This window comes from Corvus cornix, chromosome 2 (genome assembly GCF_000738735.6).
Source record: "Corvus cornix cornix isolate S_Up_H32 chromosome 2, ASM73873v5, whole genome shotgun sequence".
Classification (NCBI taxonomy): domain Eukaryota; kingdom Metazoa; phylum Chordata; class Aves; order Passeriformes; family Corvidae; genus Corvus; species Corvus cornix.
In genome coordinates this window covers 117,573,303-117,596,320 of record NC_046333.1, presented here as the reverse complement: position 1 = coordinate 117,596,320, position 23,018 = coordinate 117,573,303, and the positions used below count along the sequence as shown (strand labels likewise).

The 23,018-nt window shown below is 37.9% G+C and overlaps 1 protein-coding gene across 3 annotated transcripts in view; it reads right to left on the bottom strand.

The window, feature by feature from the left end:
- Positions 1-23,018, bottom strand: part of NKAIN3 (sodium/potassium transporting ATPase interacting 3) — a 391,690-nt gene that overhangs the window by 217,219 nt on the left and 151,453 nt on the right. For all 3 annotated transcript variants that reach the window (XM_039549430.1, XM_039549431.1, XM_039549432.1), the window contains exon 2: positions 1,127-1,264. In XM_039549430.1, coding sequence (XP_039405364.1) covers positions 1,127-1,264 — 138 coding nt within the window. The remainder of the gene's footprint in view (positions 1-1,126; positions 1,265-23,018) is intronic.

Genomic DNA, 23,018 nt, shown 5'->3' with positions numbered 1-23,018 from the left:
GGGCAAAAAATTTTGCAGTGTTGCACTTCAGATATGAATTTCCCACATAATTTTACAGATGCTTACACTCACTTCTTATGTATAAAATGGAGTGCATGAAGCAGAAAGGCGAGTCATCAATACCCGGATGCCCAGTTCTTCAACCACAGATAATAGACAAAAGTGTTATTTTTTATATAAATCCACTTTCAATTCATTATAGTCTGCTTGTAAGCTTAGCTAACATGAGTATAACCTTGGATGCATACTTTGTTCACATGACAAAGAATTACAGAATTCCAGGCTTGACTGGAAAAGATGAAGCTTTTTAAGTATTTGTTTAATGAGTTTTCCCCAGTCGACATTTATTTCATTCCTCTGTGAGGAAAAAGAAAGATAACGTTAGCCTCTTAAAATCCATTACTGACAACACAACCACAATGTTCCAAATACAGCCATTACCAGGTAAAGACATAATATTCATCCATTCAGGAGAGAACACAGGGGAGGAACAGAGATTTTTTTTGTTGGCAGTTTACTTCACAGCTTTGAAATTTCTTTTTATTCCTGGCTATATTGAGAACGTGGGAAAAAAACTGTGAAGCTTCAAGTTACATGCATCAGAGAGAATTTACAATAATTCAGGGTCAAAGCCAAAAATACAGGTCTTGACAAAATTACATGTAAGTAAGAAGAAGACTTCTTTGGAACCCATGGGTCACAGGACCAAAGAAATTTCTACAATCCTTGCTTCTCCCTGATTAAGAGAAAGATGTAGCTAAATATAACTTGACCATTGCAAATATTTTTTTTAAACGCCATCAAATCTGCTTGTCTGCTGCAAAAAGAACAAAAATTTGTATTTCATTTATTTATTTACACATAGTCTAATTGACTTGTACCATAGTGATAGTTTTGGCAGCACTTTCTCCAGATAACCTGTTTCTGATAACGTACAAAATCTCAAAAAACCCACTTAGTAGTCCTAAATTTGCAAAAAGACATGAAGACCTCTACAGTTTCTACAAAAATACCATCTGGTGTTTTGAAACCAAGAAAATTCTGCTTTGCAATATGACAGGTTTTAAAACCAATTGCAAAACAAAACAAAACAAAAAAATATATATATAAAATAAATGAGACTTACCACGACTATATATCGAGGCCTAAATTGGATGGTTCCAAACAAACCCAAAATGACAACTATTATTTGTAGAAAATTGCCAAGGATAGGAGCCCACTGGAAACCAAGGAAGTCAAAGATTTGTCTCTCTAATGCTGCCAGCTGTAAGAAAACACAGAAACGGAACACTTTTTAATTATGGGTTGGACAGAACACTTGACATTTTCTTATTTGCACCAGGCTTCACCAGTGAGTGAGCAAAGCTATGCAAACCTTGCTATTGCTTCTGAAATACCATCATGCTCCCTCCATTCGACATGTCCGTTTTGTTAGATTTAGTCTCAACTAGACTCGACTGCAAGTTCCTCAGTCCATTCCTAAAAGCCCAAAAGAGCAGAGCAGGCCCAGATGAGTCCCAGACATGGCCACTATGATGCCAGGAGTTCCTTATGCAGGAAGTAAGGAAGAATGCTGGGAGCTCCTCACTACCCAAGGCACAGATGTAGGCTCAGGGGGTGAAAGGCAGCAGAAAATGTTGGAAGACCTCAGAGCAAACTTCTTCAAAACCAACAGCCAAATGAGCCATCTGTGCTCTTCAAAAGCTGTTACATTACTTTTGTGCAACTACAAATCAGAAAGAAATGGTGGCAGCCTAATAGCTCTTGTCCCACTGTCCTCATGGTATTTTGGGTCTGGATTTAGTTGGGTGTGGAAAAGGAGGAAGCTAAGAAACTTCAACCTTCATCCGTGCAGCAGCATGGGATTCTTATGTAAATCTGCATTTCTGAACACTAGGCAAAAAAAGAAAAAACAAAAAGCCAGATATAAAATTCTACTGCAAATACATTTGCTACTCATTTTTGACAATCCAGTCCACTGTTCTAAACATAGAAGAATCAACTTTATTAGCAGCATATTTGTCGAAGTTTAAATTTAGTTCAATATTTTTGCAGCTGTAGCAAGATATTCTTGAGCAGCTAAATAGAAGCCCACTGAGAAACAACTGAGTTTCTGTGCTTGCTAGAATTTATTAACATCTACTTGATTTTACTACATTGTTACAAACCCTAAAATTTACTGAAATATGCACTTACAATATTTATAACTGAGACAGATGGAGCAAGCATGGCTCTATGAATACCAACCAAAGTATTATCGTATCTGGGTATTTCACATAAACCATTTCATTTTACACATTGTAGGCAGATTCAATCTTCACCTACAAGATGGGGCTAAGTGTCACGGAGAGTAGAATCCATTTTTTCTGTACAAAAGCCTTCCTTACAGCAGACATGAAAACCACATTCTCTATGCTGAGGTTAATAAATATGATAAATCTAAACAATGAAATGAACAAAAATTGAATCATCAGGTTGGTGCAGCTCCTTTGAAATCAGTGAAGTTATACTGACTTTTATCAGCTGAAGATCAGGCCCAGAATATATAAATGAAAAATCACACAGTACTGTACAAGGGCACCCCAAATCCCATGTGAAAGATGGTAAGTGAAGAGTTTTGAAAGCTCTTGGCACAGGCAGAATTTACAGTTTATGGTCTAACAACATGCTGAGAGTCCTGTATCACATAGGAAGGCATTTATGACATCCATGACCAGAGCCAGACACTTTTTCATTCCCATTACAAATGGAAATCTTCTGGGTCATCAAAACAGCTAAAAAATTCACAGACCACCAGTTTTCAGAGACAATGTGTCTTCTTCCTGGAGCCCTGACATTACCAAGCAAGCAGAGGATGGAGCTGTCAAATCAGAGTAGGATTTGCTTAGTGCTACCTCTGCCCTGACATTCACTGAAACTCTCCTGCAGCTTTGGTCTTCACCTGCACCAATAAACTGAGTGTGTCCTATTACACTCCCAGCACTGAAGGCAGCTGGCTTAGGATTCTCTCCATTAAAGTGTCCTTGGCTCTGAAACAGGGCAGCTGTGTGCAAACCATATACTTACCTACTCAAAACAGCCCTTGGCCATGGGTGAACTCTTTGGGAGGACCAGTGGTCACAATAACCCTGGTTAACGTGGCAGAAAAGTCTAATGGGTCACTAACATCCACAATGTCACTGCCTGGCTTCTTCCCTAGGCACATGAGAATGTGCTGGTATAGGGAGCAGGGAGCTTGCCCAGAGTGGGTATTGAGGACATTCACTTCACACTGGTGGGTCACTGAAAGACATGGATGCCTTTATGCAATTTTATGTTGCTTTGAAACACCTAGAGCTATCTGAAAGACAAAAGCCTGCAGTACAGATATGGATACTGCAGCACAGATATGAATGAACCTGTTTAGTATCTGTCCCTTCTTAAACTCACTGTTGGGATAAATTTTCAGATCAGCACCTTAAATGCCTGAAAAACGTAATATTGGAGCATAAATGAACACAACCATTACACTTTGTGTTGGGGCCCTCCCCCTGCCATGGAGCCCTGGGAGAGGGGCCCTGGGGGGGACACACGGGGTTTCCCTGCCCCTGGTCAGTCTCATTCCCCATTGGTTGGTTTGTGTTCCCCAGGGTGGCCAAGGACCCTCGGGTCCCGTGACTGCGGGGTTCCTGAGCGGAGCCCCGGCCATGCAGCTGGAGAAATAAACATCTCTGAAACATCTACCACAAATCTGTCCATATATACTTCGTTTCCACGGGACTCCTGGTTTGAAATACGCTTGTTGCAGTAATCCCTGCTGCGACACTTTGCCACCAGACTCATGCTAAAAGGCTTGGTGTTCAACTCATGCCTAAACTGGATCAGATAAAAAGTTTGCCTTCACGTGCATCTGCCTGATATCTGCCGAGCAAGTTCTGAGTACATCCATCAGGCAGGTCTGGGCTCCCACAAAATAGCACAGTGGCCACAAGTATATTCCCAAAGGTGCACATGTGTATAGTCACCATAGACAGAGTTACACATAAAAAAAATTATTAGTCTTTCCTTGGATTACTGTGGCTAAGGCACCCACCACAAACACAGAAAAATAAAGTTCAATTTCTTCTCCTGCTGCCTGCTGAGTTATTCATTCCTCTCCTCCCACTTCCTATCCATTAGGATACCAAGGGAAAGAGCTTCTCTTTGAAGCTGTGTCACAGGCAAAAAAATAAAAATTTGTATTTCATGAGCCAAAAACAGAGCACAAGCAGAAACGTGAGTCTACAGTCTATTGCTTATGGCACTTATACAAAACTGGGAGAGCTGCTTGTGTTTCTTGCCTGCAGGGCTCGCTCTTTATTTTATATACAGTGACAGCATGAAACCACTGAAGGAGCCCTGGAAGCAGGATGCCAAGCATACAGTACCACTCCTTCCCCACTAAGAAGTGTTTTCACCATCAGGCTATGCAGAGAGACCTTCCTGCACAGCTAAGTCTCATTTATTTTGCTCTTGTCACCAGCACAGAGTAATTTGTCTCATCCCTAAAGCCCACAGAATACATTAGCAGGGGTGGTGCGGGGGTTGAGGGGAATCTAAAGAAAAGAAAGAGGTAGGAGGCATGTCTTTCCTCCTCAAATTGCTACTCTGTTCTAAATTATAACACCTTGCAGGCAGTGCAGGCAGAAGTTAAAAACCTTATAATTCATGATCATGGCAGAGGAAATGCTAAGTTCTGTTTTCTTTATGCCATGAGCAATATGGACTGAATAGGGGAAACATCTGAGCGCTGGTGTTCTTATGTCTAATATTTCACCCAACAGAGCCCCCAAGAAGCAGTGACCGCCACAAAGTTTTTATCTCTGTGCAATTGAAAAAGCAATCCCTAACACAGGCTGTGATTTGGGTAATTGATTGGACAGAAATAATCAGAATAAAGGGAAGGAAACAGGCAGCTAGGCACATTTAAAAGCTGGTTTTGCACAGATATGAAGAGCCCATACTGCCAATGTTTGCCCAAATCCAAAATCCCTGTAGCCATCAGTGGCCACCAAACTAGCCTAGATTCTGTGAAAGATGGTTTCACGTGGAGTTATGTGCATGTGAGCACCTCAAAATGTTATACCAGAAACAATTTGATTATAAGGAGGCTGTTTTTCTCAACAAGAATTTTTTTCTCAACAGAAATTTTCCCACACGAATTTCTAATTTCATCACCATTTTCAGATTCTTCTGAAAACAGCTTAAAAATCTGAAACTTAAAGGGAAGGGACAGGTTTCCAAAATAAGCTGGCTCAACTTTTCCCATTGCTAAAAGACAGATAGCAATTTAGTAGGGCAGCGGAGCTCAAGGCTGGAGCTGAGGTATGGTCGATGTGACTGAGGTGTTCTGGGGGTTTACTGTCATACCAGTTCCCTCACTAGCTGGGAGAGGCTGCACCTCCACTACTTGTCTTGACAACTAAGACAACAAAGTTTAGGAGTGTCCATAATAAATTGTTGTTTGAAACTCTTTTTTTTTTAAATGAGTAACATAGAAGTGGAATGAAAACCCAAACCTTTCTTGCAAATAAAAGAGGAGGGTTTGTTTTGGCAACTTAAATACCAGGTGTATGTTTTTAACCAAACCTATGTCCAGTTGAATGAAATATTTTAATGAGAACTTATAAAAATCTATCAAAGTTGATGGGAAATAACATTTTCTTATCACAACAACACTTGGAAAAGGATACATGATATTTCTTATTACTGCTGGCAAGGAAGTGCTTTGTTATTTAGTCATCATCATCACTGACAATCTTGTAATGTAAAGTGCATGACTTGGGAGACCAGGACCAGCAGTAAAATGCCCTAGTGGGACTGTAGCACTTCCTTTATTGAAGTCTTGGGTTTTTGCCTCTTTGTTTCACTAAGTCTTCCAAACATTTCCCACTTCCCACTTCCTGCAGAGTACGAGGAGAAGGTACTAAGCTGCAAGATGGGGCTGCAATAAAGTCACTCAGGGTGAACTTTCTCTTTCAAGCCATGCTCAAGCTCTTTTTTATCAAGAGCAGCAAAAACTTTAGGTGAACTAATCTGTTTTAATTCTGAGCTTCTTCACCTAGAAGGATCAACCAGATGTGCAGCACAATCGGAACCTCCTGAACAGAAAAAATAGTGAAACTGTAGCATTAGTGTTTCAAAAGGCAAAGGAGTAGCAAAACAAAAGGCAGCAATCAGCAATGCCGCATAGGATCTGCAGAAGGAAATCACCAAGATGTTCCTAGTCAATGGCTAAATCCAAAAACATTTTTGAGAGAAGGCTTCAACAGAGTGCCCTATGGATTAAACCCTTTCTCTAAATTCTCAGGTCCTGTTGTACTTCAAAATATATGTCAGAAGCTGTCGGAGTGATGAAACACCACAGCAGAGTTACAAAGTCAACTTTCCAAATACATGTTAAAACTCAATTTCCTCTTCTGTCGGAAACATCACAAAAAACAGTTTTATATCTTAATGGAAAAGTTTTGCAAATAACATGTTGGTTTGAGATTAATAAATAGATCCAAATCCATAAGAGAAGTCACTGAATCAAGAGTTTTCATATGTAACAGATCATTTCATACAAGAAAAGACCTAAAAGGGGCTTCATATAAACAGCAGACTATAAAAAAGCTAAATGTAAAAATAAAAGGTTAATGATACAGCTGCAAATTTGATACCCTATAAATTACTAAATTTACAAAACTGGGGTATAATCTACTCTGCATTTGATAGTAAAAAGTTGCTTCAATCTGTCATGTAAGACAATCCCTAGAACTTTTAATAACCAGAAAAGTTTGTTATCTAACAAACTTGTATTCAAGAAATCTAGCAAAAATCATAGAAATAAATATGTAATAACTGGAGAGCTGTAAAACCATATATCTTTGAAATCCTTTTTGAAATAAAAACAATTTTACAAGCTAGGGAAAAAAAGAGAAAAAATCTTATGACTTCTCAAATGGACACTGTCATTGTTACAAATGGACTCAGCTTTCAAAAATTAAACTAGTATACAAAAAATGGTGAATCAAAAAATTACAGTTCCTAGCATTCATTTTCTTAATTCAAGTTAGGAATTATCTGAAACATTTGAATTATGTATGTAAGACTCAAGAGTTGGCCGATGCTGCTAATAACTATCACTGGAGAAGTTCCAGGACACAGCTCATCATCTATACTAACTACTGCTCCTAAGGACAAAGATGTTTTCTTCACATCTTATGGTCAAAAATTTAACTGGTGGCTTCAGGAGGAGTTTCCTGGACACAATGAATCTCTGAGGACTGTTGTTCTTTTTACCATTACCACTGGTTCCAATGTGCTGTGCTGGATTACAGTTTAGTCCAGTTTGGCAGATGCAGCTGTTAAAAACTGAAGTGGTTCCCAAGCCTCCTCCAAAGAAACTCCACCTGGAGCTTTAAGCGCCCTCTGTTCTGAAGCTCCAGGATATTTTTGCTAAGCTCAGCAGTGCAACCACCTTTTCCTCACAACCCATCCTCCCATCGCCTCTCCTCGTCTCCTCTCCCTCCTTCCTTCTTTCCTTCCCTTCTCCCTTTCTTCTCTTGTGCCCAGATTGGTGGGCACTCCCAAAAAGCTACACACCAACACAAGGAAGAGGGCAGTGGCAAGGCAGGAGAGGAGCAGTGGGAGCCTCCTACACCACCTTGCAGCCTGCACATTCAGCTGGAATAGACAAGACCCTGGATCAAGGTCACTCTTAGCACTAGCCACATTTGACTTAAAGCCTGTCTTCACATTTCTTAGTGCTCTTAGGTGTGTATTTCTTTTTCCTTGACAGATGTTCCACTGAGAAAATATTTTTGTAAAACCTTGGGGCAAATGCTCAATATTCACATTTGGAAAATACGCACTTTCTAATTTAAGGGGAAAAGACATCAAAAAGCTGCTAAACTACTCTGGATAAAACCTCAGCTTTGGAGAGTAGAAGGTTGACTTACCACATGCTAAAATCCAGGATTTCTAACAGGAAATCAAAAGGTGATGAAAGAAGAAGGTTAAAATAAATAATTAAATAAATAAATAAGTTGCATTAAAGACTGATGGTAATGCATAAACCACTTTTTATACAAATTTTACACTCCTGCTGTGATTTCAGACTTTTACTGACAAGCTGGACTTCAGTAGAAAGGAAGATAAGATTTAACCGAGAGAAATGCCAGGTTTTTAAAGCAAGGGAGAGCATTTAAACCTGAAGTGGAAGGGAGGTGTCAGATGATCACTCTCAGCTGAAGAATGCTATTTAGCAAGTTAGTGTTCCTCAGCTAAATATTACAGCCTCCTTATCTGCAACTTACTATCTTGCAACAGAGGTTTCATTACCAAAGGTGAGTGTAGCCTGTGTCACAATTAAACATTTAACTTTGACTTAGATCACTTCTTCAGAGCTTTGGTGACAGTTAAAGGAATCATCTGACCACAGAAGAAAGTCTCATTAGATTTTTAATGATCTGCATTCACTTGTCCAGGTGAAATACTAGCTTTTGGGTGATTTTAAGATGGTAATCGCTTATAACAGCTCACTAAATACATTTATAAGACCACGTGTCATGGAGGTTATTGAATGTCAGGAAAGATTCTGAGTAAATCATGAATATTTATAGTAAGTTCAGTTTAATGGAGCAAAAGAGAAACTTTTTTTCTTCTCTGACAATTACTTGTCAGAAAGCTAACTCTGATGATCAAAAGTGCCTTTGCAGTCTTGGTCAGACAGATAGGTAATTGGCTGTCACTTGAGTAAGTTTAAATTGAATATAACGCAAAAGTAATATATGTGCTGAAGGAGCTCAATAAAAGAGCAATAGCCAAGATTAGTGAAGGCCAAAGCATAAAAAGAAAGAAAAGAAAGGCAGGTTCGATAAGAAATATGTTGTCTTTTTAAGAGAGCCTGTGCTGCTTTTCAACAGTGAATGCTATTCTTATTCAGCTGTTCAACTCATACGGAAAATACTCAGAACTAAGTAAAGGTCTTTCCATCGTCCTGGTAACTGCTTTGGTGAACGAGTTCAGTGGAGGGTGATGGTAGTGATAGCACATAATATTGCTGAAGACACGGTATTTTAACAAAACTTTTTTTTTTTTTCTGAGGAGAAAAAAAGTTTCACTCATCAATACTTCACCAGTTGTTCTTTAATAAACGCTTATGAAAAAAGACAGGTAAGGAGCCGGTATATATTCAATGATTTTGAAAGCCAATAAGAAATTTAAGTTACTTTTAAAGAAGCCTGGGGTATATCCCGTCATCTGGTGTACTAAGTATTTCTAAGTTAAGTTATATATAATAGCTTATATAAGTTATTTTGAAAGCTCTAACATCTCAGAACCAAAAGACCCCACTAAATGAATGGCAAAGTTGATTTCATCAGAGAATTTGGACCCTAGTATAAGAAGGAGAGCTAGTAATTTCCAGATCTTTAAAATCTATAAATGTAATTAGAAGATGCTGAAAAGATTCTTTTCTCCACATTTTAACAAATATATACATATATTTATTATCACTATTTAATATCAGGCACAAAACAAAGATAATTCTTAACAGAAAAGTGTTTTCCTAATTTTGTGTACTACAAAAGCCTTGCAACTACATCGGTGATGTGCAGGGAGAATTTGAGTGATGGATTTGATATGATGTCATTATATATTTCACCAGCCCAGCCCTCCAGTTCTGTCTCTGAAAAAGCTCACACAGAGTAAAAAGAAGTCATGACTGCATTAAGGCTGCAGGATCTGGCTCAGAAAGGCAACAGCAAATTATTTAAGAATCTCATCAGCATGAGAAGAAAAGTTTGTTAATGTTTATTCTGCAGGGTGACCTGACTGCAGTGATATAAAGGGTGGCATCAAATAGTCCCAGTTCTGAGCGCACAACGGGTGCCAGGGTGATATACCCGAGGCTGACAGTTACATCTGTACCAAACAGACACCATAAAAATGCAGTTACTATCTTTCAACAGAGGCTTCATTACCAAAGGTGAGTGTAGCCTGTGTCACAATTAAACATTTAACTTTGACTTAGATCACTTCTTAGAGCTTTGGTGACAGTTAAAGGAATCATCTGACCACGGAAGAAACTCTCATTAGATTTTTAATGATCTGCATTCACTTGTCCAGGTGAATACCCAAGTCTATGTGTAGCCATGATAGGGAAGAAGCCAGCTATTGTAATAAAACCCCATAGCGCCAACTCATTACAGCAGAGTGATTTAAGATTGAATTTCAACCCTCCAATGAAGTTGTAACTGATCCCAAAACACTAAAGGCAAGCCCCTTGGCTGCTTGACCTCTAAAATCTTGCAAACAGCTGGAATGAACATGCATATAATGGCATTTAAGACTCCCTTGGTTGTTTCATTTAAATGCCAGCCCACATAAAGCAAAAGACAGTGTAAGAGGGGGTTATAGGTTAAAGACCTTTAAAGATTTTTATCTTAATATGAATGAAAAAGTCCATGTCAAAAGATACTAGAAAGAATGGAAAAGCAAATTACAATTGTCTTCTGTATAATTATATCAAGCTGCATACATGGTGGATTAAGCCCAAAAGAAAGTTTTCATTTGCCACACCATTATATCCCTTCACATCTCCAAATTCTCGTAATTGTAATGTTGTTTTTTTTCATTTACTTGTACATTTGAACACATCCAGTAAATCTCTGTGCTTTTACAGGCTTCCTCAATGCTCAGGTTTAAGAAATGGTGAAGTACTTACTGACTAACTAACAGTAATTAGAAATGAACATGTTTACCACTGCTTTGAATTCCCAAGGCATAATAGGCAAGGTAAGGAGGTAACAGAGAAGGAGGTAGCTTGATAACAATGAAGCTGACAGCCCTAGAGACCTCCTAGATTCTGAAGACTATGGTATCCAGTTTAAAAAAAGCAAAGAGAGAAAAATGAGAGAAAAAGAAAAAGCTGGGAACATTTGCTGCAGGATCTGTACCCAACCCATCGCCAGCATGAAGAGTCTGACTGTGTGGGAAGAGAGGCTGAGATGGGCACCCAGCCTGCGAGGCATAAGAAGAACTGAAATCCCTGTAAGGTAAACAGTAAAACAGTATTTAGAGCCTCTAGTAGATGAATGTCATCCTCCTTCTGGCCAAGGAACAATCCTCTATTCTTATGAAATACATCTCTTTTATGACTCTTTAAAGCCCTCTAAACCTGTGTTTTAATGCAGGCTCCAAAAGAAGACAGAAATTAAACCAGATGGAGCTCTCCTTCCATGACTAAGGAAGATACATGTTCAGAACTCACAAGGACCTGGAGAAGTTAGAGAGTTAGTTCAACGTCCAAGTTTAACAAACTAAAATTGTTTGATACGAGCTTTGGCATAAAATATCACATGGCACAAACTGATTCCTGCCAGATCCTGAGAAACATAAGGTTTCCCACAGGATGATGCATCTTACGTTTATTTTGTGGTTCCAAAACTACAGTGTATCTTCAATCACCAAGTCTCTCCAGGCAAAACAAAGTATTAAGCCAAGGCAGCCAAGTAATAAAAATCATGTGCTGGCTGTTACCTCTAATTTGAGCCACAACACAGAGCCTATTTCCACAACAGGCAGGAGTTTAGATGTCTGCCTGGATAATCTTTCCTTTTTTTTCCTTTTTTCCCCCCAGAAATCTTTCCTTTTTTTTCCCCTTCTCTCCAATGCATCTCTCGAATGCCAGCCATGCAAAAATAGAAGAACGAGATATTAATTTCCAGTTAATAATTTTCTCTTTTTGTCTTTCTTTTCTTCTTTGCCTTTGTTTCGTGAGTTCTTTTACTCAGAGTTTGAATTAAAACGCAGGAGACCGAGAGTTCATCTTCGGACTTAGTTGTTTATTATATCTTATCTGTAATACAGCTGTGCAGAGTGTGCCTCCAAGTTAACAAGGTGGAAAATGGCCGTGAGTTCTAACTTTCAAGGCCTTTTAAGGTCCAAATCACCCAATTATGAAATGCCAAAGAATTCGTTTTTACTTACAATCCAATAACTAACTATTCATGATCCGCACTGCAGGTTTTTTGATCCAATACCAGAACACCAAGATTTGTGAAGAAGAAGGAGAAAAGAAGAACAAATCCAAACCCAAAATCCTCCATATTGTTACATATATCCCATAAACCTAATTTTCTCCATCTCTACATATTCCACCCAGTGATATAACTTGTAATTACATAACAACAACCTCGGTGTTATCACACAATTTAGGAAGCCTTTCCCAAGGTTTCAGGTCAAATACAGTGTGCTTCTGAGGATCACTGTCTGTCAGCACTGAAAGGCTGAAATTCTCAGAACTCAAGAGTTCCAACACGAGATACTGCTGTATTTGACAGTTGCACAAGGGGAAAAAAGGCATTTTAGCACCAGCTCAGAAGTCTGATGGCATGTCTAAATAGGTCCCTGCTCTGCAGGTCATTCACTTGCTGTCAAATGCCAATTTCAAGCATAGTAGCAAGACTCATGGATCCTTTGACTCTGTCATTGCATATGACGAGATTGCATTCATGTTGCCATTCCATTGAGATGAAGACTCTCTGATACTGGATCATTTCATGTTGTCATGTAAAATATAGAAATATCCTTCTCTGTTTACAGCATAGCAAAACCATCCCTCTACCTCCTGAGTTATTTGGCCAGGAAGAAGGGTCAGGATAAGACTGAATAGCAGCATGACAAGTATTTTGACCTCATGTTATCTGAAGTAATACATCGATAAAATTTTTTGCATGAATAACTTCCAATAGAGGGCTATATGGGCATTTTTTGTCTCATTTAGATATATAAGTATGTTTTGATTAAAAAGAATGGGAAGTCGGAGGTTATTCTCAAACACAAAAGAACACTCTAGTTAGAGGTGGGTGACAACATAGCCATATCTTGCTTTAAATCTCACTCTTTTACATGTATTCTAAGATCTGGCCATTCTCTTGTAGAAATAAAACTCCAAATTCACATTATTTTCTGTGATTTTGTAGCCTCATTCCATAGAATGGTGAATAAAATTATATATAACTACATTGTACGGTTTACTAGAAAGTTGTCAACAGAAACACTCGTTCTGGGAAATGATTGTTATAGAGCTACAGGGAAATAAAAGATGTCTTTTGGGTCATCTAAGATAGATTCTAGGATACCAAAATTAACTCCACTCTCAACTCCTTTTAAGGAGTTTAATTTCTACATAACTGGCTTGATTCCCCTAACCCTTCTGGAACGCCATTCCAAAATGTTGTCATTCAAACAGCACCTGTTTCACCTTGAATTCATCTTCCCTGAACATGTGTGGCCAGCACTCTTCTAGACATGCAAACTGATTCTCACATGTTCCTTTTCCAATGGAAAAACATATTTTCATTTGGAATCAAGTAAGAAGATCTTGGCTTTGGCTTGTTACGAACTGGTAATACATAGTTCATAAGAGAGAGGGATGAATTATGGTCTGAATTTAAAACAAGTATTTAGAAGTAGGGATGATACCTTTCAGGGTCATTTTAAAACTCAAAGGTATACATATACAAGTGTAAAAGTCCTGTGTATGTTGTATACTTAGGACTCTTTGATAAAATTAGTCTTCAAATTGTTTAATATTAACTTTTTGCTCTGATTTTAACAGAACTTAATTCACCTCTCAGTGACGTACTTCCATTTGTCTTGTTATTTCCATTTAATCCTCCAACTTCTGCTTTCTCTCCATAGCAGTTGGACTGCAGTGACTCAAAAAAATTTATCTAGCCTCATCCTTGCAAACCAAAGATGCAGTAATTATCTCCCATTACCTTCCCAATTCCTGCCACTCTCCACTAGCCCTACTGCTGGTATTTCAGTATGCACTACAAAAAGATGATAACTAGTGATGTTCAGTGGATCTTTTCATTTATCTCAGTGGTGTTCTCTCTATTTATCCCATCAGTCAAACCTTCTCCAGCAGCTCTTTTGTCCACTCCTAGGCCAAGACATACCCATAGCTGTCAATTGTCTCTCAAAAGGCTTGGAGCAGAACAAACAAGTTGAGGAAAGCAGGGGGGCTACCAGAATGTCACAAAGAGACACCAAGGCTGTTCAAAGGCTGGAGGTAATTATTCCTAATTATCCAGAGATGCTCAGTAAGACCACACAGGCAAAAATGAAGACAGAGACTGATCTGAAATCATTCAGTATAATAGATTCCCATGGTAAAAGATTCCTCCTTTGGATTTCAGAGTACTGATCCCAAAGGTTTGCAAAATTCCTCAAATATTTGTCAGTTTGTGTTAATGCTATGTACATAATGTTCCTGTAGAACTGAAGTAAGAACAAAACAGCCTTAATTAGTTGCAAAGTATCACACTTCTGTGTGCTGTGCTTTTCTGAGCTGTAGCACAATAATGTTTCCTCCAGACTACTTGGATTGCATAGGTTGATGCTGTGGAAATACCTCCTGGAAATACCATCCAGAACTGTGCAAACTGCCCCAGGAAACATCAAGAGATTGGACAGTTTTACAGGAGACCAATGTTTAAGTTAATGCATAGGTCCTACTTGAGTGCTAGTAGAGCAAAAATGGTTCATGGAATGGTTAAGGTTGGAGGGGACCTCTGGAGATCACCTGGTCCAAGCCCTCTGCTCAAGCCAGGCCACCTAGAGTCGTTTCCCCAGGACCATGTCTAGATGACTACTGAATACCTCCCAGGGTAGGGGCTCCTCTTTGGGAGACCTGTGCCAGTGCTCCGTCACACTCACAGTAGAAGTGTTTCCTTTTTCAGTGCCTTTCAGTATATGATTTCTAGTGACTTCATCAGATGTGCTGTGACAGTCTCTGTGGAAAAGGGGAACTTTTAGAAAATACAAGAAACTCCAAGGCTTGTTTCTGTCTTCAAAACATGCTGATTTTATAGCTGTGGCAGATCTGATACAACTAAACCAGCATCAAATTTATAAACTTGAGCAAGTTAGTTTTCATAAGGAGGACAAAAGGAGACAGTACCAAGTAAAAAACTAAGACAAGCTTAGAGCAAAGGCCCTGGCAAAACTCAGAACCTGGAATCCTCAGTTGCATCAGTTACTCCAATGAAGCCAATAGGGTTCTTTAGGAACACATGGGCGACAGGATGACATAAATGATTGAATGGCAAGTGTGCTAAATGGTAGAACTGTCAAAATTCACCCTCAGCTCCATGAGATAAAGGAAGATCTTTATAACGGGTCTGGAACTTCACAGCACTATGCAATTTCCTCTATTGAATCATGATGTTAACTTAAGCAAAATGAATGTCAGATGAATCAGAATCTGATTAGAGATACTTGCAGTAAAGAAAATTGTAAGACCAACCAATCAATTGAAAAGTGAATTAAACATAAAATATGGATCAAAAAATAAACATATCTCAAGCATCTGTGGGAGGAAGACAGTATTGCTGGCTCCATGGCCGAAAAAAATCACACTTGGGAAAAGCAGTTGCTGCCAGAAATCTCCAGCATTTCCTACCACAAGTATTGGGACCATAGGCCACACTGAAACTTTTGGAAGATATCATCTAGAGATACTTATTATGGAACTATGGAAGTTCCTATTACTGACAACACATGCAGTTGGAACACTGGAATGCCATTTATCTCCTCTGTGAGCAGGTCATTAAGCATGCCTAAGGATGTTTCCTTTGCCTGATTTTCTGCAAAAGACACAAAGTGCACGCACATAGTTTGCAGTGCCAGAAAATATTCTCACCTGCCCAATACACACAAGGCTGGAAAGCATATCTCTACCATATTTGACTTTACTAAATTTTGTCTGCTTCAAGGTTTTGTCTACTGTTTCCCTCTAAAAGTAGAGTTGTGATCTTGAAATTTCAGTACTATGACTTAATTTCAAGATTCAGGGAAAAAAAAAGAAAATTAATCAGAATACTCCAAAATCTTATTTGAGCACAAATAGTACAGGAAGTGAGAAATTATGATGACCAAAACAATGATTATGAAATAGGTATGTTTCATCTTTAGTGTAATATTTATCTGAAAGTTACTGCTGTGAAAGTCATTCTTAAAAGTTAGTGAAAAGAATCTTTGAAAAACCAAGTGAATAAAAACGTTACTTGGCTTCCTTACTCACATTTTATCTACCCAAAATAGATGGATTAGTACAAAATGTGAAGGGAAGCTTTTAAACCCAGGGAAAAAATCCTGCTGCAGACCTTCTGCCTCATTTAATTTTACTGTGCAAGTTCAGAAAGGGAAGACCATGGAGAGAAAATATAATGCTAGGTGTCTTTGTGAATACCAGTGACCACATTAGGCTGTCACACACTTATACATCCAGTGGATTTCAGTCACTGTAGACTCATTCATTCCAGCTTCATCTCCCTGGTGAGAGACACCTGTTTTCAGCAGGGCTAAGCAATCAGTCTGTGACAGGATGTTTTCAGACCCCAGGGAAGGTGTGCTGTAATCTCTTTTTTTATCATTGCTGGAATAGGCATAAAGACAAGGTGAGCCTGCCTTATCTGATACCATGGCAAGAAATGATAAACACCCATTATCTTGCAGGAGCTCCAGAAAATCCACTGTCAGAAAAGAAACTCTTTAATCCAGTGATTCAGCAGATGGGAATAATATGGAGAAAGCTGACACAATGACAACCTACCATATTTCTCCGTGGGAAGCAAGTCCCCCGTATGTTTCTTCTGTCTCATCTCCTTTGTAACTTCAGAGCTGGAGAGGCTGCAAACATGTTTATTCCTGCTTCTGCTTGAGCTATCACATCTCTCACTTTGTCCTGCCATAACACTGCCTTTGCATATTCATACACCTCCCCAGGGACACGCTGCCCACTAAATCCACAGGTCTTCCTTCCACTTCTTTAGGACCAAAGTGTCTCCCGTGTGTCTCCAACACACTCTTCATCAGAATGACTGTAAACTCTTAATCACAATGACTGCTGCATTTTTGTATGACCTGGGGTATATCCCATCATCTGGTGTACTAAGTATTTCTAACGGCTTCCTAGAGTTTGGGGTAAACCATACACACCTTAAGGTGCTGGTGGATTTATTCTTGTCAAACAAAATGGACAGCAAATATATCCCATAAGTTATGTTTTGGTACGTAATGCTCAGCAAGGTGACAGATTATTTGTTCAGAAATATACCACAACATGGCTGCTTTGAACATTAAATTTAAACCTTACAGATCTTTTTATTCCTGGCCTTAATTAAGAGTTGATGTCTGCTCTAGGGTTATTTTGGAGACAAATAGCAATCATGAATTTTAATACCATGCTTCTACCTTCACTGAAGAACCAAAGTGAACCACAGGACCCAGGAAAGATGCAGTTTATATTGTTTTTTGTGCCCTTTGCCATCTGTCCATCCTTTATCCCCTGCAAGAGAAATGTGGGGAACAAGATGCTGTTTCATGCTCAAGGGTCAGCTGCATTATGCTAGGAAGGGATAAAATATTTCCTACTGCAATTCTTTGGTAAAATTAATTAAACAATAACCCTTTTTGATTGTAAATGGGCAATATATTAACACTGGCAGTCTCTGACTGCCAAAATCCATCCCCAAAGTCCCTGTATGTTTCTCGCACTCTTTCCCTAAAAATCTGAGCACTTTTACAGATAGGAAAATGGATTACTTAAGAATTTGCTCTGATTCAGTATGACCATTCTTATGTTCTTGAATGTTCTTGAATTCCTGGGAGTAGTTTATTGCAATCTCTTACTACTTCCAAGGCCATTGCAACTCAATGAGATGAATAAAATATCAACCTTTATCAGTGTGTTACAACTACTTACAAAATATAGTGAGAGGCTGTCATCACTACTTTCATTCTCCACTGTGAACTCATCATATTTCTTCATTATAATGTATTCTTCTACAAAAGTGAGGAAACTGCTGCTCCAATTGAAATACTGTTTGTATTCAGATGAGGATGTAGAAGCATGCAAAATATTTATCCAGTACAAAAAAAAGGACAAGGACAGAATCCAAATTCACTGTCTCAAATGTAATTCAACTTTCTCATAGATTACTTGCTCATGGTAACTTACTTCCAGATCCACTCTTAAAAGTATCTTGCACACAAGTGGCCCCAGGAGGCTTTTGATTTTCAAGGACTTCTACTTAGTCTCATACTCAACCTCTCTATTTCTCCTACCACTGCTAGGCAATAAGTACTTAACCTCTTTAATGCTGTAAAAACACAACTCTAGGATGCTGCAACAGTTTGCACTTTTTATTTTAAGCTTATGGCTTGGAAAAGAAGAAAACCACACAAAAGAGCAGTTACAGTTTGGCACCACAGGCATACCACAGAAAGCACAGAATAGCCTGTTATTCCCTCCTCTCTTTGGTACTATGGCTGTATCCTGTGGTTTAGTTCAATTTGCACTTGCACAGCCTTTTACTAGACTTCCTGTCTTAAAATTCTAAGTTTTTAACATAATACACACACTGCACATTAAGGTAACTGCTAGCTATTTGCCTGTTCTGCAATGAACACCTGTCTAACCAGGTAAGATACCCATCTTCTTTCTATTTTTCTCCAGAGTCAAAGCAAATCCATGTCTTAAAAGCAAAGAATAAATAAGAATGATAGGACAGGGATAATGTACAAGGCATGTATGTTCTCAGGTGCACCTTTAATCTTATCTCCATTTTGACTCTCTAATGATCCAATTTAGGGTATATTTTCTCTAATCCTAAATTCAGGATCCTACTTCTGATACACAGTATACACCCTAAAGTGCCTTGTGGTTTAAAAAACATGCTTGTTCTGATAAGCTCTTTGTACTGCCCACATAAAAGAATTGAATGCAGAGCTACAAAAATGTCTCCAAGCTCAACTGTAAATTAAAGCTGTCACTTCATATTGAAAGCCTGGAGATGCTGCATGGCTTTAGGAACACACAGGGAACCCTTACCTTTCTATCTTCTTTTTCTCTTCACATACTATGTTTCTGTCTTATTGCAAGCATTTCTTTCGGAATAAAGATCTTCCCATTTGTTTTTAGTGAGGATTTATTCTCATTACACAAACACAGGATTACACCACAAGGCCAAGATTTCAATCACAGATTGATGAAAAACGCTGAGTCTGTCTACTGGGAATAATAAATCATGACTGTGATTTTTTTTACTGTTTGCAAAGTTTATGTAACTAGATTATGTTGTTGGGTTACACTTTCATCCACCTTCAGTGTTCATTTCCTTTTTCCTGTGGCATTAGAAGTTACCATTTTGCATTCCCCACCCTAAGTTTGTAAGAAGCCAGTGAAATAAAAACATTTTATTTATCCCAAAATGTTTCACTGAAGTCAATCAAGTCTTTGAAAGAGCTGGATGCAGAACAGAGTTCTTTGATTTCTATTTCTAAGCATTCTCTTCAATACATCCCAAAGTATCCCAACTCTTTTTTAATTAAGGAACAGCCATGTAGTTAAAATAAAGGAGACACTTACAAAAGGCTCCTGCCCTTCTCCCCATAAACCTGTGTATAATCTCTTTAAGAAAACTGACATGAGACATGAAGTCAAGTCATGCATGTTCATGCAAATACCCAAATGTGCAGGGAGTTTGTTCATAGTATATATCTATACAAATTGCATATATATGTTGACACATATGTTTAAATGTGTGTGTGTAATTAATTCAGTGTCCCTAATTCTTTGGATGCACAACCAGTTGTATAGAATTCATTCTGAAAGTCTGGCCCAATCACACACGCAATTTATCTAGATTCAAAACAGTTATCTTTTCTGAATAAAAGAAGCCCTGCAAATGTTATAAGTATGAAAATTATAATAACGTAATCATAAATTAATTTAACTCAAAAGCCTCAGAAAAACTACTAGGTTCAGTGGAGGACACACTTATGTGAGGAGGGCACAATTGTGTCTGATGTCCTCACAGCAGCTCCCACGCCTGCAGAAGCACCCAGAATAATCCACATGGTCTGCACACCAACATCAAATCCAGTCATCTGCTATGAGGCCCTTATCCCAGGGGAAAGAACGGCCTTGTGACTTATCTCCATCAAGCATTAGCACAAACTCATGTCAGTCGGTGTCCCACAGAATCCAAATCCTGGAGATAGCCACAACACCAGGAGAAGGAAAAGGTTTGGGCAGGAGGTGGGGACCAACTGTTCAGGGAGCCCTTTCTCACCATAGCTACTTGCAGCTCCAAGAAATTTCCTGCAGCTGCGGTCATCTCTGCCAACAGGGTTTTTTGGCCCTGAATGACTTAGTTATTATAAAGGTTGAGTGCTTGCATCAAATACAACTCTTTAGGTATTTTCTAATTTTACTTGTTCAATATTTTTTTTCTTCTCTGTTTCCATTTTACATTAACTAGCTTTCAGAAACATTGTAAAATTGGCTCATATTTGGTAAAGTCTAACACTGCCTAAGAATTAAACTCTTGTATTTGAAATAAAAGAATATTTTGAAATCAACAAGGTTTTTATACTATATGTCTTCTAAAGTAAAAGATGACCTTTCAGTGAGTAACTATGGGTACAGCACTAATATAGTAAAACTAGTTATTTTCAAATAACTTAATGTTGAAGTTCTTTACCAAGAACTTAATATTGAACTTCTTTCTTAAGAACTTAAATATCCACTTTGATGTGGGGAAATATTTACTAAAATTGGAAGGTCTGATTCTTCAGATACAATGGTAACTTGACTTAAGGCTGTTACTGAAAACTGTCACATAAACTTTTCCTCAAAGATGCTTTTTTGACTACCAAAAATGCTGTCATTAATTAACCTCATTCTAAAAGTCCTTCTTGGCCAAAAGCATGTCAGACGTAATAAGTTAGAGTTCTTCTCCCAAGAGATGTGATAAACCCATTTTAAAAGCTACTGCAATAAAGCTCTTGGTTTTTAGTAGAAATGTAAAGGTATCAAGTCATCAAATCATGCTGTTTTTTTAAAAAGACTCAAAAAATAACCCAACAATCATGATATAACATTTATAAGATTCTAAATACTTTGGAGGTTCAGGGCTTTTGGAGACAAGAACACTAGAATTTCAATATTTATCTTTGCTATTTACTACTTCCCTACTTTTGCATTCCTGTAAATCTTAAAATTATTATTACATTACATAATACTATACGTATTTTTATTCTGTTGGTCTTTGTTGATACCTTTGGCATCACAGGACCCACAACACTTACACAACCATTAGGAATCCAGCCTTTAAACACAGTATTCTTAACAGAAATCCCGAGGAAGTGGATACATTTTGAGAAGTAGAGATATTATTAGTGTATTTGGAGAAGTAGAGTATTATTAGTGCGTTTGAGGAATGCCATAATTTCCGCAACACTTTTATTTCTTGATTGAAATTTCATAAGGTGCCCAATTAAGGACACTGCTAAGCACTGATTCAAAATAATATAAATAATTTCCTTAAGACTCCTTCTAAACTATTATTATCCAACACTACCTCTCTTCTGGAACTTCTTTGGTGTTCCAAAAACTGGTGAAAACAAAGATCAGCTCCTGAGAGAATTCTTCACCTAACTCTTTCAAAAACTCTGAATGAAAGATAAATGCTCTTTTCAAAATGTCTATCATTTTAATATTTAGTACTAGGCATTCCTTCAAATTATCACAGGATCAAAAAAGGTTTTATCATCATTATCTTTTCAAACACCTCTATCATTTATTTCTTTCATTTTTTTCCAAAAATGGAGAAGAAATACTAAGAGATCACTTCTGTCATTTCTCCATTTTTAAGCAATTTGACTATTTTATCATTGCTCAAGAGACCTGCATCACTGTTACCATCCTTTTTGCTTCAAACACATTAATACTGACTTCCATGCTATATTTCCATTGCCCCGTTTTCTTCTGAGCCCTCTTTTGATGATTTTAGCATTTTCTGACACAGACATATTTTTCTGCTACATACTGGAATACATATTGATCTTTTCCTGAGGTACTTTCATTTTCCTTTCTATGTATGTTTAAATGCTACCATTGGTTACAATAAATTTAGTATTTCTTGTGTTAACATAAAGCTAAGTGAAGTGGGTTGTTTCTTGAAATTGAACCTTCATTTATTGAGTTTTAAGGGAAAACAAAAGGAAGATAAATTCTTTCCCAAGGGCTAAGATGTACATTCTGTGGTTTAGACAAAAACCCAGTAAGTTGTATAATGTGACCAGTGTACAGCCATTTGGGTTTTTATATGTTGTATATTTATTAAACAAAGGATGTGAAACTGAAAACTTTCAGTCATTTCTAGGTATAGGGTCTTGGTCATCATACCATATCATAAATTTAGACCTCTAGGACTTTTTACAGGAATGACAAATTGTTAAAATCTATTCTGCCCTATGATTTTATAAAATAACTGCACAGGCCATCTACTAGAACATTACAAAGATACCATGCTTTGGTCTTTCCTCATTATGGACCTGCTGCATTTCTTAAGTCAAGCAAAATAAGGAGATATACTGGGGAAAAAAGACCCCTTATATAAAGCTATTGCTTCCTTTTTCCTTTTCAGGGAATTTCCTTTATTTCCATATTAATGGAATGGATACAGCAGGATGCCAATCACTAATCAATGATGAACCAAGCTTTCGGTTGCCAAAAACTGCTTTATGCTAGCAATAATTCTTGTTTTATATTTTATTGTGGACCTCATGACACAGCCCTAGGGGAACTAAACCACTACAAAATCTCTGCTGATATGAGTACGTGTACTCGTATCAGTACAGAAAAGGGCAGGCAGGGTGAATAATAAATAGCTGATGTTAAAAAATCATATTCAACACTATGAGATGTACAACTACAGGTCTCAGAGCCTATATTCTTAAATTTGACTGCTCTGCTTTTTTGCTGCTATTTCCATGGAAATGCAGTAAAATGTCAGACAATATTTACTAAGCAAGTATCTGAATCACAGTTTAGAAAGAGGACAATAAATGAGTTGAAGGAAACACATTACAGTCAAAGGCCTGCATTTCAAGGGAATTATTCTTCACCTGATAGGAATTATGAAAAAATTATA